Consider the following 12,256-nt stretch of genomic DNA (forward strand, 5'->3'; position numbering starts at 1 on the left):
AACTGATGTTCTTGATGGGCTAACGGGAGGAGGCAATTTTCTTACTATTGCCCAACAGCTAACTCTCGATCCTCAGTATTGGGAAGCCACCACTGCTGCCGCCCAAGAAGCTTTGTCCTCTGTTCCTGATGACAAGAATGAGCGCGGTGGCAGCATCAGACAGGGCCTTACAAAGCCCTATGGACAATTTGTCGATCGCTTGGATAACACTCTTAAGCGGCAAGTTCAGGACGTAGCAGCCCAGGAAGTGATCGTACGCCAGCTTGCGTTTGATAATGCAAATGAGGACTGTAAGCAAACGCTGCGCCCTTTGATGACAACGCCAAATATAGCCATGGCAGATGTGCTTAAAGCCTGCCAGTCAGTGGGGACTGAGACACATAAAGCTTGCCTGCTAGCCACAGCTTTGTCTTTCACCGTGTCTCAGAATCCTGCCAAGGATAAAACCTGCTTTGGATGTGGCAAAGTGGGCCATTTTCGTGCGCAGTGCAGATCTACCGCACAGCAATGTCACTCCAGCACAAAGTGCCCCATCTTTGATACAGGCCAGGACTTGTCAATTTTCTGAAGCACATCTTAGATCACATATTGGTCACCCTGGTTATTTGGCAAAAGGAATTTTACGCCTGCTGAACTTCATTTCTGGAAGGAAGAAGTGTTGAAGTGCCCTTTAGTGTCTTACAGGTTGCTTCCAGATCCACAGTGGAAGGGTCCAACTTCTTTGATTTCTTGCGTTCGACCTTGGTGCTCTTCTGTTGCCTCGTCTTCGCCCAAGGAGACACCAGCGCTTTGAAACTCTATTTTACGCTGTCTGCCAGTGATGACCTCCCACCTAATCTCAACCTGCATTGCAGTTGGAGACATCGCCATATTGATGTGCCCTGGATAACGTCACCTTCCACAGCTGTTCCAGTGTTTCCTGGCACGTTGAAAGGCCATCTTCAACCTTATCGCGTTGGCCCCCCTTCCCCCTGGGAAGCCACCGTTTCCACCACTTATCGTTACAGTTTTGCCGCCTCTTGTCTGGGAAATGAACCTGGCTTTGAAGGATGCCCTCGTCAGACCGGCATCGCTTGGGTTTTGCCCCCCAATAGCGACCATCCCATCTGTGTCACCACGTTTCGTTGGGTTTGGATTTTTGGCTCAGCAATGCACGGAGCAGTACATGAGGCCTATTTACAGCAAATGGGCTCCTGTATCTGCAGAAATGGCTGTGTGGCTTCTCCTGGATTGTGGTTTTTACATGCCAATAATCGAGCCACGAAATATCACGCAGGTTGCTCGGAAACAGCTATTGGAATAATTTACCATTCTCACCCTTATTGCCCCCCCGAGCAACCAATATGGCATCATCCTGAGTGGCCCCACAATTCCACTTCACACGGATGGAGCCTCTCCGTGAACTTTGTAAAACGCCGCTTTCATCGTGCTGCCTTTTTGCAGAAGGCCAGGAGGCCTGAACTTTATCATCAGATTTGGACTAACAATACTTACGTTAGAGACATTAATCATTTTGCTTCTATGCTTAACCTTTCTGATTGTTGGATGTGTATGCATATCCCTCCTCAATCAAAAAGATCTGGCATTTTATTACATGGTATTCCTATAAATGCTTCATATAAGATTAGCAATAATATGAAGGACAATCGCATAAGTTTACCTCCTGTATTTCTATCGCTTGTAGAATTAGCTCCTTATTGTTTTCATTTTAATCACAATAGCAAAAAATTTTTAGGTCATTATCCATATTGTAATTGGACACATGAATACATTAATGGATCTTCTTGTTTTCTTAATGTTACAACCATGAGTGGCAGACCAAAGGTTTTAATTAATAATGTCACAACTTACATGACCTATGAACAACAAGCTGCGTGTAGAGACTTTTATGTTTGGTTCGACAGGATGAGAAAGAGCAGCAGAACTACATGTTTGCTTCAATCTGATTTATGGTTATTTTGTGGCACACGTGCCTACAAAGAAATCCCCTCTGCCTTTTCTGGTACCTGCACGTTAGGTATAGTAGTACCCTTGGTATATAAAATAGATAAGCTCCCAGCGGTCCGTTTGCGTAACAGAAGGGAAGTACTATCACCTATTTCTCAATATACAGGGACGGCCATCTCTAGGTCCCTTCTGCCTTCTTTAGGTGCAGCCATGAATTACCGTGATTTGCATAAATTGGCAAACTGGACAGAAAATTTGTTTAATTCCACCATTTTGGCTTTAAAAATGATTAACAAAGAAATATCAGACATAAGAAATGTAGTTCTTCAACATCATTATGCTTTAGATGTAATCCTTGCCTCCAAAGGTGAAATTTGTGCCTTAATTCATTTTCATTGTTGTATGTATATATCTGATCAATCAGCCAATATTTCTGTTACTATTGATTATATGGAACAAATGATAGCCCATAATCCTTTGAACCCACCCGAAGGTTTTGATCCATGGGAATGATTGTTTTTTTGGTTACCTAATAGAGCATGGTTAAGAAAAATTTTGCTAATTGTAATTTTGCTTGTTACAGGATTCATTATGGTGTGCTGTTGCATTCAATGCTTGCCTTTTTTTGATTTTCCAATGTACTGCGTGGTGGTACCACCCAAGGCCCACCACAGGGGTTACAAGGGGAATTTATGTTGCAAAGTATAAACGCTTAGGTACTGAGATTTATGATTCTGATTAAGGGTCCCTCTTATAATATAAACAAGAAAAGAGGGCATGTGGGAAAATGGTTGCTTGTACATAAGAGCATGAGCAAATTTATTATTGCAGGGTGATTTTGCAGCACGAGATATTGCTTGGAGCATGATGAGCGCGTGAACACTTCGTGCTAGATTACTGATTGGCTCAAGTAGGATAGTATTCTCTTTGTCTGCGGGCAGGGGCAACCTTGCATTCTTGAGGTTGTTACTTATCTTGTACCAGGCAGAGCAAGCGTTGGGCTGGAGGTAGAGAGGATGTATTTTTTGCTGTGCTCAATAAAGGCTGGCTATTAGGCTCTTTGAATCCAACTTGGCGTGAGACTGATTATTGATGTCGAGCAGGCTCTCGACAAAGGTCTGTGTGGAGATAAACTTTAACCAAAAGTATGCTTTATGAAGATCGAGAAGCAATAAGAGCTTTTGGAATGGCACAGCAATTAATTCAGAGTCGCCATCTTGCCAAAGGATTTATAGCCGGAGGAGGAACGGACTTGTTTTCAGACAGCATTCCTGGTGAATCTCCTCCGAGGTTTTGAGAAAGGAGGCAGATGGGTGAAGATTAATGACGCTAAGACTGTTTTGATGTATGGAGGTGATGTTATATGGAAAACGTCTGGATATGGCTACTGGATAAAAAAAAAAAAATCCACGCAGGATTACAAACTGTTCTAACCAGCTTGTGGAGACTATCAGAGGTCACAAAGAGAAAGGAAAAATATATGAAAATAACAACAAGAGATGTGGAAAAACAATAAGAAAGGACTGGATAGTACTGTGAACATCATAAGGTTAGATTTGTGGACATTAAAACAGCAGTAAGAAGCAAGAAGTTGATTGGATCCCCTTCGGAACTTGAAATATGGGTACCCCCAACAAAAATTTAAAATTCGGCTGTGTAATTTGGAATTTATGTAATTTGGTTTGATTTGATGTGATTGGTCGGTTAATAAAAAAATATTCTTATATACGACTGAAGGGCAGTATATAAATGTAATAAAATAATGTTATTTTTATTACATTTATATGTAATAAATGTCAAGAAAAGTGAACGAAGGAGCCACAAGTTATGGGCAAACATATTGCTTTTGATTATTCAGAAATGCTTAAGCCTTTTGTCTTTAACATAAACGGGCTTTCTAGGAGGGAGGTGCCATTTTTTGCAATATTGTTTTCTGTTGGTGTGAGATTTTCAGCTCACAGAACTCATTTAGAGGAATTTTATTGGATTTGCAAGTACAGTGGTACCTTGGGTTAAGTACTTAATTCGTTCTGGAGGTCTGTTCTTAACCTGAAACTGTTCTTAACCTGAAGCACCACTTTAGCTAATGGGGCCTCCTGCTGCCGCCGCGCCGCCACTGCAGGATTTCTGTTCTCATCCTGAAGCAAAGTTCTTAACCCGAGGTACTATTTCTGGGTTAGTGGAGTCTGTAACCTGAAGCGTATGTAACCTGAAGCATATGTAACCCGAGGTACCACTGTATTGGTTTATACAAAACACATTTGCTTAAAATTTGCTTAAAATACTACTCCAAACCATGGTTTAGCATGAAGGCATGGGTTCCTGGGGAGGAGATTGCAGTTGCTCTGCTCCTCCTTGGTTCTTTTATCTCATAGTTAAGAAGGAGGGAGCTTAACCATGAGCTTAGGTTCAGACAGTATGTTAAGCCAAACCTTGGTTTAGCAGTTATACCACACTATATTGAGATAAAAGGACTGGAGAGGGGCACAGCAGGTACAAGCACCTCTCTGGGAGCCAACATGATCATACAGTCCAGGCAAGCCATAGTTTGGCTTACTGAGTCATGCCAACAACATGGGCGTAGCTGTATTTTTTTGGGGGGGGGCGAACCTCAGTTTGCTATGTATTTCTATTGATTTTTATTGATTTGGGGGGCAGTTGCCCCTCCTCCCTGCCCCCTTGGCTACACCCATGGCCAACAAGTCCATAGTATTTACTTTTGCTTTCTTTTATGTTCTGAAATATTTCAACCATTTCTTGCACTGTCTAAGAGTTCCATCTGGCATGTGGCTAGACTGAACATGAAACTTGGTTTCTCCTGAAGCAGTTACATACAGTGGGATGTATCCCATGCTGTTCATCCTCTGAAACAATGATCACTAATGTTTAAGAAAGTAAATTCCATTGATTTCAGTTAGATCCTTACATTGGACAGTGTATATTGAGATGCATGCTGTTGAATCAGACCAATATTGGTTGAAATCTAGCATAGTTTGGCGAACTGGAAAAAGTAAATACTGTGCTTTACCATAGTATCTAATAAAACATGAATGGCTTCAGGTGCCCTTTCTAGACCCAAAATATCGCCATGACCAGCTAGAGACACTTAGATGAATTTTGTGGTATGCAAATGGCATTATGTGGCCATCTTTTATTTTGCCCTTCTTCATGATCAACCAGCTCTGCGTGCTAAGAATGCCTGCAGTAAAACTGTTCTGTTGATTAAATGAAAGTAGATGTGCTAAGGTGCTGGCAGCATTTTGTTCACCCAAAGCTTCATTTGGTGGCATAGTATATAGTGAAAATAACGTTTCTCTGTTTTCTTTTTGATAGGTCAAATACAAACGTGACTTTGAGGAAAGCAAAGGAAGAGGTTTCAGCATTGTAACTGACACACCAGAATTGCAAAGACTGAAAAGGACTCAGGAGCAAATTAGTAACGTATGTGGCCCATTGATAGTAGATCAGAAACGTGATGCACAAGTGAAATGGCATGGTTGGATCCGATAGAATGTTTCCAGGTGTGAGTTTGTATGTATGTGGGGACTGGAATTGTTTTATGCTTTTGTGTTTGTTGTGCTTGGGTTCAAAGCTTTGTGTTGCTTGTGCAGCACAATGGTGGTGTGTGTTTCCCCTCTCCATACCAGTTAAAGGTGGACTTACTGCTTACAAAATATTCATTCCTTTAGAGAAACAAGTTCTTGCAAATAAGCACCTTTCTGCTTTCATGTAATGTGCAGGATAAAAACAATAAACCAAATTTCCAGGTAACTTCATCTTGCAGAATTACTTTACTTACAAATAATAATGGTTTTGCTTTTCTTTACCATGTCTGTAACTCTTGGCTTTAATATGTAATGTGGGTCATGCTCAATCAGTGATGTGAGTTTTCTTCGGAAAAAAATCCTGTGCCAATTAGGATAATCCGCACTGAAAATTTTCCAGAATGCACTTGAATTCCCCCCCCCCCCGATGTCCTGGAGAGCAGAAGTCGACACAAGTGCTTCCTTGACCTCCTGGTAGGTAAGTCACTACTGGTTACCAGAAATGGGAGAGGCGAGGCAGCAGGGACATGGTGAAAATGCACAAGCCGGAGCTAATCTGGCACCCCTGCCAGTGTGTTTGCACCACGCCTCCTTCCTTTCCACTTCGTCCTTCTGTAAGTGCCTCTACCCAGCCATGCTATCTGCTATTGTTACAAAGCGCTCTGTAGCAATGTTTGTCTTACTTGCATCTAGTATGCAAAACTCATAACTTTGAAACTGCCAATGGTGCCTTATAGCGCATTTGCAATTGACTTCAATATATTATTTCATCTAATTCTTATTTTAACTGTTTTTAGATATACCACACAGCCAAGTTGTATTGACTAAAACATGATTGAAATTGCTAAGAGAAAGGGTTGATTTTAAATAATTGGTTCCCAAACAAGCATGCGTACCATTTGGTTATTGGGACAAATTAAATCACATCTCTTTTGACAGCAAATAGTCTTTATACTGCTCAGGACTATAAAACAAGACTTCTGGCCATGTAGTTCACATGATTTTGCATTCCACAATTTGCATCTTGCTTTTGGGGATGTGTTGTTGTGAAGTTCTGAAGGTGTGGTGATATCACCCCTTTAAGTCTGGTTTATGGGAATGGGTTAGAACCTTAGAAATAATGAGCTTACATGCAGCTGCCTCCCGTTAAGGCTTCAAGACCAGTGTCACAAGGTATTTGGGTGGAAGAGGTGAACGCCCATGGTCTAAGTTCCCATAAAACCTGGATTGATAGTGGAGATCTTGGATCAGAAATAAATAAGGGTGAGAGAGGAGCTCATTCTGTAAATTCAGACTATAACATTGAACCCAGAACAAATGCACACCTGCAGGATAATTCTGTGCCCAGGACAGGTGTCTGGTAAGCTTGATTACTGCAATGCGCTCTACGTGGGGCTACTACCTTTGAAGGTGACTTGGAAACTACAACTACAACTACAACTACAACTAATCCAGAATGCAGCAACTAGACTAGTAACTGGGAGCAGCCAATGACACCATATAACACCTGTCCTGAAAGACTGCGTTGGCTCCCAGTACATTTCCAAGCACAATTAAAAATGTTGACCTTTAGAGCCCTCGGCCTCGGTCCTGTATACCTGAAGGAGCGTCTCCAACCCCATCGTTCAGCCCAGACACTGAGGTCCAGCTGCAAGGGCCTTCTGGCAGTTCCCTCACTGCAAAAAGTGAAACTATAGGAAACAAGGTAGAGGGCCTTCTCAGTAGTGGCACCTACCCTGTGGAACACCCTTCCATCAGATGTCAAGGCGATAAATAACTATACAACTTTTAGAAGACATTTGAAGGCAGCTCTGTATAGGGTAGTTTTAAATATCTGATGTTGTGTTTTTATATTTTGCTGGAAACTGCCCAGAGTGGGTGAGGAAACCCAGTCAGATGAGTGGTGCATAAATAATAATAATAAATTAATTAATTAATAATTAATGCATAGTTTAGCAGCACACTTAGCTGGGAGTAAGCTCTGAGTGGAAATGTATAAGAAAGTGCTGTGGGACAGAGGAAGTGTGTGGTTGGTTTATAAGCTCCTTCCTTCTCCCCCCCCCCCATAAATTCCTTTCCTTTCTCTTTTCAGAGCTATCAGCGTTATATTTTCACTGATGTTAATGCTAACCATGGTTGAGATCAAGTTTCATGTCTCCTGCTGTTCAGAAAAATTCTAATAAAATATGAATGGTAAGCAGGCTAGCGTATGACATATCAAGATGGAAATTTACCTCGAGAGGGTGTCCATTTGTATGCTGTAAAGAGCCTGCCAACCTCCTATTGAAAGATGCAATTTTTCAAGCAAGCAGTGCCTCCAGAAGTCAGTGGGAATGGGAATGCTTTGAAGAGAAGCTCTCACAGAAGCAGAATCAAAAGGCTTGATAGGATTCTGTTGTCATGGCAGTCACAAACTCAGTGTCTTGTATGGATTGCTCTAGGAAAATTAAATAAATTAACTGCTTCTCTTTAATGACAAGTTTTAGACATTTTGGTTCACCTTTCCATGGTTGGATGGCCATTTTAAATTGCCTGTGCATTTTTCAATTTGTGTGGTGTGATTTAAGATGCTCATAAATTATTTTTTTTCAATATTTCAGATCTAAAATATTCACATCTATTCTGCTGAGGAGAGAGAACACACACTGACTTGGGGGCCTCAAATCTGTCTCTGTGCTTGGTGTACATTCACATTGCATGATCAGGACCATTCTACACCCCTGTCCCCTGTAATTGGTATTTTTTGCGGGGTATGTTAGATACTTTCATAATGCAAGTATATATACTTTCATAATGAAAGTATATATACTTTCATAATGAAAGTATATTTCAGTCTCCATTTTTCCTCATTTTGTGAAGAATAAATAAAAATTTCATAATCATCTGAAGTAAGAAATGAGTTTAGAAAATCGACACAAAGACCGCTTAAATATAAAAGGAGGATATCTACTCTGGAAGGCAGCCTAAAGGTGCACACGCACACACACCCTTGATTGTTTCCTTAAAACATTGGTTTGCTCTTATGTAGTACTGTTGATGGACAGGCACTGGAGAACTTACCAGATTGCTTCCACCTGCTGACTGGAGAAAGTAGCAAAACCACAGATGACGTTATCACCCTGCGTTCCTGGCCCAAGGTAAGACAACACTGTCCTTGTGCTGGTGGTGGGGAAAGCATCCGTTTGCACTTAGCATGCCTATTATCTGTCTCTGGGCAATAGGTACTGAACAACCTCCAAGAATTTGGGCTAAATGGCATTGCTGTTAGGTAGTTTTCCTCTGCTGACACAGACTGAAGGCATACCTTATAATTTAATTTCAAAGATGTCAAAGGGCATAGGTCAGTACTGGAAACTGTGATGGTTGTATAATTCCATGCCACTCCTTTAAATGAAATCTATTATTACATATATGTACGTGTTTCTAATGCTATCTGTTAAGTTGTTAATGAGGAGAATATACAGCTGTTTTGAAGGCAAATAACAAATTGCAGGGTAAAACTTAGTAAAGATCAACACTCCTTTATTTATTTATTACATTTATATCCCACATTTCCTCTAAGAAGCTCTAGTTGGCGTATATGGTTCTCTTTCTCCCCATTTATTCCTCACAACAACCCTGTGAGGTAGGTTGGGTTGAGAGACTGTGACTGAGCAGGGATTTGAACCCTGGTCTCCAGGGTCCTAGCCCATCACTCTTAATCTCTATACCACACTGGCTCTAATATGGCGTAAGCTTTCATGGGCCACAATCCACTTCGCCACATCCAGTGAATCATGCAACGAGCTCTATGAAATCTCATGGCTTTGTGGTTCTTCAAAGACAAACCCCAGCCCACATGGCAAACCACTTTGAGAAACTCAAGAGAGAAATTATTATTTTTTTTAATTTGTGTTATGACAGAGGGACCTGCTGTTGAAAGGATGAAAAGAAAGAGTAAAACACTGCATGAGCCTTTGGGAGCACCGAAAACATTCCTTTGCATAGGAGCCAACCCCTAGGGGCCAAGGGGTGTTCACCCCCCCCCCAGCTGATGGGCATTGCCATTCAAATGGTGTGTGCGCACCATGTCATGTGATCAATTATGCAGGGTGAGGCTTACCTACCCCCCCCCAATATTTTATTTAAGTTGGCACCCATATTTCTTTACACTATGGACTCATTTCCCAAAAGTGTATAAGCCAGCCTTCCTTAACCTAGCGTCTTCCAGATGTTTTGGACTACAACTCCCATCAAACCCAGATAACAGATGTTTTTCTGCCCCACCACCGAATTTCTAGCCTCAGTATTTCTTTTTAGTATTTGACATTTTCAGAAATGCTGCATTTGTGTGTGTCTGCTTTTTTCTTTATCATTCTGAGAGTTAAATATTTGTAAATATGAAGAACAATATGCTCCTTGTAGGGAAATTGCACTGGAAAGTTTCTTAGACCACAGCTAGCCATATCAACAACTAAATTCACTATCTGCTGATGGTGATGTACGGTGCACTGTTTCTGGCTTTAACTGTACACTTAAAAAAAAAATCCCTATAATTAGAATTGTTGGCACATTTGTGCAACCTGTTTACTTGCTCAAGCATAAGCTGTGCTCTGAAATTGATAAAACAGATTGCAGGGAGAATTGGCAAGCAAAGATGTTAAATCAAGGTCCATAGCACCACTAGGAAACTGCAGATCATTATTTAAGCGATTTACTTTACCTTCTTCAAGTGATGTTCACACTGATCTCCTAAAGTACTAAATAACCCAATGCAGCTTTGAGAAATGAATGGATTCATGAGTTCCTATTCTAATAGATTCTACTGGATTGAAAATAGACATGAAAGCAAAAATGAAACAAAATGGGGCTGCGTTTCTGGAGCCTAATAATTACATACCATCCATACTCATGAATTGCATGGTGTGATGATGAGGTAAAAAATAATAATCCATGGAATCACTGAGCAATTCAGTTTGGTAGGCGTTTAGCTTTTCATACTGGAGTATGTGGTAGACTTACATAATTTTGATATTGCTAAAAGGTCCACAGATTAAAAGTATGTAACTCTGGAGAAAAAAGAGTGCGTTGCCAGCTATGCGAGAAATCTGTGTTGGGTGGTCCTCTGATTATGGGGAAGCTCAGAACTGGAATGTGTTTGTATCTTAGCTTCCATGCATATCAGATGCTTATTAGGAGTGAAAGCTATAATGCATTTAATTGGTAGATTAATTAGCCAAAATTCTAATCTCATGCATACACATACTTCTCCATGCTTAAAAGGAGGAGTGAAGATTGACCTGTACACTGACGTGCCCTTTATGCAGCAATGACAGATCCTAGTTCCTTTATTTGATGGAGAGTAAAAGGAAGCATAAAGGTGTTTTTCTCCCCTTCACCGTCTATCTGCTAATCTTTAGATAATTTGCCCTTCAGGATGCATAATGCTACAGCTTTCCTACTATAAATAAAAACCACAGCAACTGAAGCCAACTGTGCTCATTTGGAAACCAATGTCAACGTTTCTTTTAAATCTGGCTCTTTCACAGTACAGATGGATTCAAACTCTTAATTTTTAAAAGGAGTATTGCCTGTTTAAATAAAATTTAATGATCAGTTAAATTTGTGTATACATTTAAATATGGCTAAAAATAAGATTTTTTCAATGGTGATGTGTGTCATAATGGGAATCATCTCAGAAGAAAACAAAGGGTGGGGGGGGGGGAATGCATTTGCTAAGGTGACACTTTGCACCAGGAAATAGTTGTATCAATATATTAATATTTCTCTCGCATGCCCAGTTATTCAGATGTGACACCTTTTTAATCATTCTATAGGTTTTTAATGTATTAATCCAGCCAGTTAATTGATTATTCCTTGCAGCTTCATTTCTAGCCAGTTTTGGCCCCAATGTGCTGGTGTTAAGAATTGAGAATATTCTGTATTCTGGAGTTGGTGTGTTTCTGCTTTTTTGGTCCAAGGACAGCATTACTGTAGTGCAGGCATGGCCAAACTTGGCCCTCCAGCTGTTTTGGGACTACAACTCCCATCATCCCTAGCTAACAGGACCAGTGGTCAGGGATGATGTGAACTGTGGTCCCAAAGCAGCTGGAGGGCCAAGTTTGGCCATGCCTCACTAGAGCAAATGCCTGCTCTAGTGGAAAACTGTATTCTAAAAGTGGGTGGGGCTAGACCCACACATAGTCACACATACAAACAGTTATTTCCCATGAAAACAGAAGTATGTTCTTAGAAAAATGTTCTTAGAAACATTGTTCAAGTTTTACTTTTTATTTTCTGAAAAAACAAATAGAAATGCTCCAACACACTTTAGTTATCCTGACTATGCAAAAAAGGCAAAAAATACTCAGTAATACCTGCAAAATGATGTAACTGAAGGCAATGCAGACAGCTATGTTGCAAGCTCTGCATTATGGCTGTTGAAAGCAATTGCATCTGGAAAATTGCATGCATGCAGCTGCAAAATGCATTGACTATCTTTTGCATATTTGAAGCAAAAGCAAGTCTCCTGAGACATTTCCTTGCTGCCTTTATATTGCAGCTGGTCTTGCTGAAGATGGAATCACAATTGTACATTTTGCACAAAACCAAATCCACTTTCCCTCTTGTCTGTTTCCTGCTGAACAGCTAAGGTTTGGAAGAGACCAAGAGGGCCTGGTCAAATCTGGTTTTAGACCGCATCTGTAGCCTGGAGGTTTCTAATCCCTGTTCTGTTCTTGCACAACAAACATAATATCCATTGCAACAACATCGTAAGAAGTTCC

General features: G+C 40.8%; 2 protein-coding genes across 11 annotated transcripts in view; both read left to right on the forward strand.

Annotated features, from left to right (window-relative positions):
• Nucleotides 1–12,256, forward strand: part of NEBL (nebulette) — a 140,614-nt gene that overhangs the window by 58,784 nt on the left and 69,574 nt on the right. For 3 of the 10 annotated variants that reach the window (XM_028751255.2, XM_028751256.2, XM_077936859.1), the window contains exon 1: nucleotides 8,535–8,629. Coding sequence is in view for 2 of the 10 variants with exons in the window: in XM_028751261.2 (XP_028607094.1) it covers nucleotides 5,281–5,388 (108 nt within the window). In the remaining 8 variants the exon portion in view is untranslated. Of the gene's footprint in view, nucleotides 1–5,280; nucleotides 5,389–8,532; nucleotides 8,630–12,256 lie in introns of those variants that run through there. The other 7 variants (XM_028751261.2, XM_077936861.1, XM_028751250.2 and 4 more) reach the window with 4 other exon arrangements.
• Nucleotides 1,150–2,779, forward strand: LOC144329309 (uncharacterized). The gene has a single exon (XM_077936857.1). The coding sequence runs from the start codon at nucleotides 1,150–1,152 to the stop codon at nucleotides 2,458–2,460; it is 1,311 nt and encodes a 436-aa protein (XP_077792983.1). The 3' UTR covers nucleotides 2,461–2,779.

This window comes from Podarcis muralis, chromosome 12 (genome assembly GCF_964188315.1).
Source record: "Podarcis muralis chromosome 12, rPodMur119.hap1.1, whole genome shotgun sequence".
Taxonomy (NCBI): Eukaryota; Metazoa; Chordata; class Lepidosauria; order Squamata; family Lacertidae; genus Podarcis; species Podarcis muralis.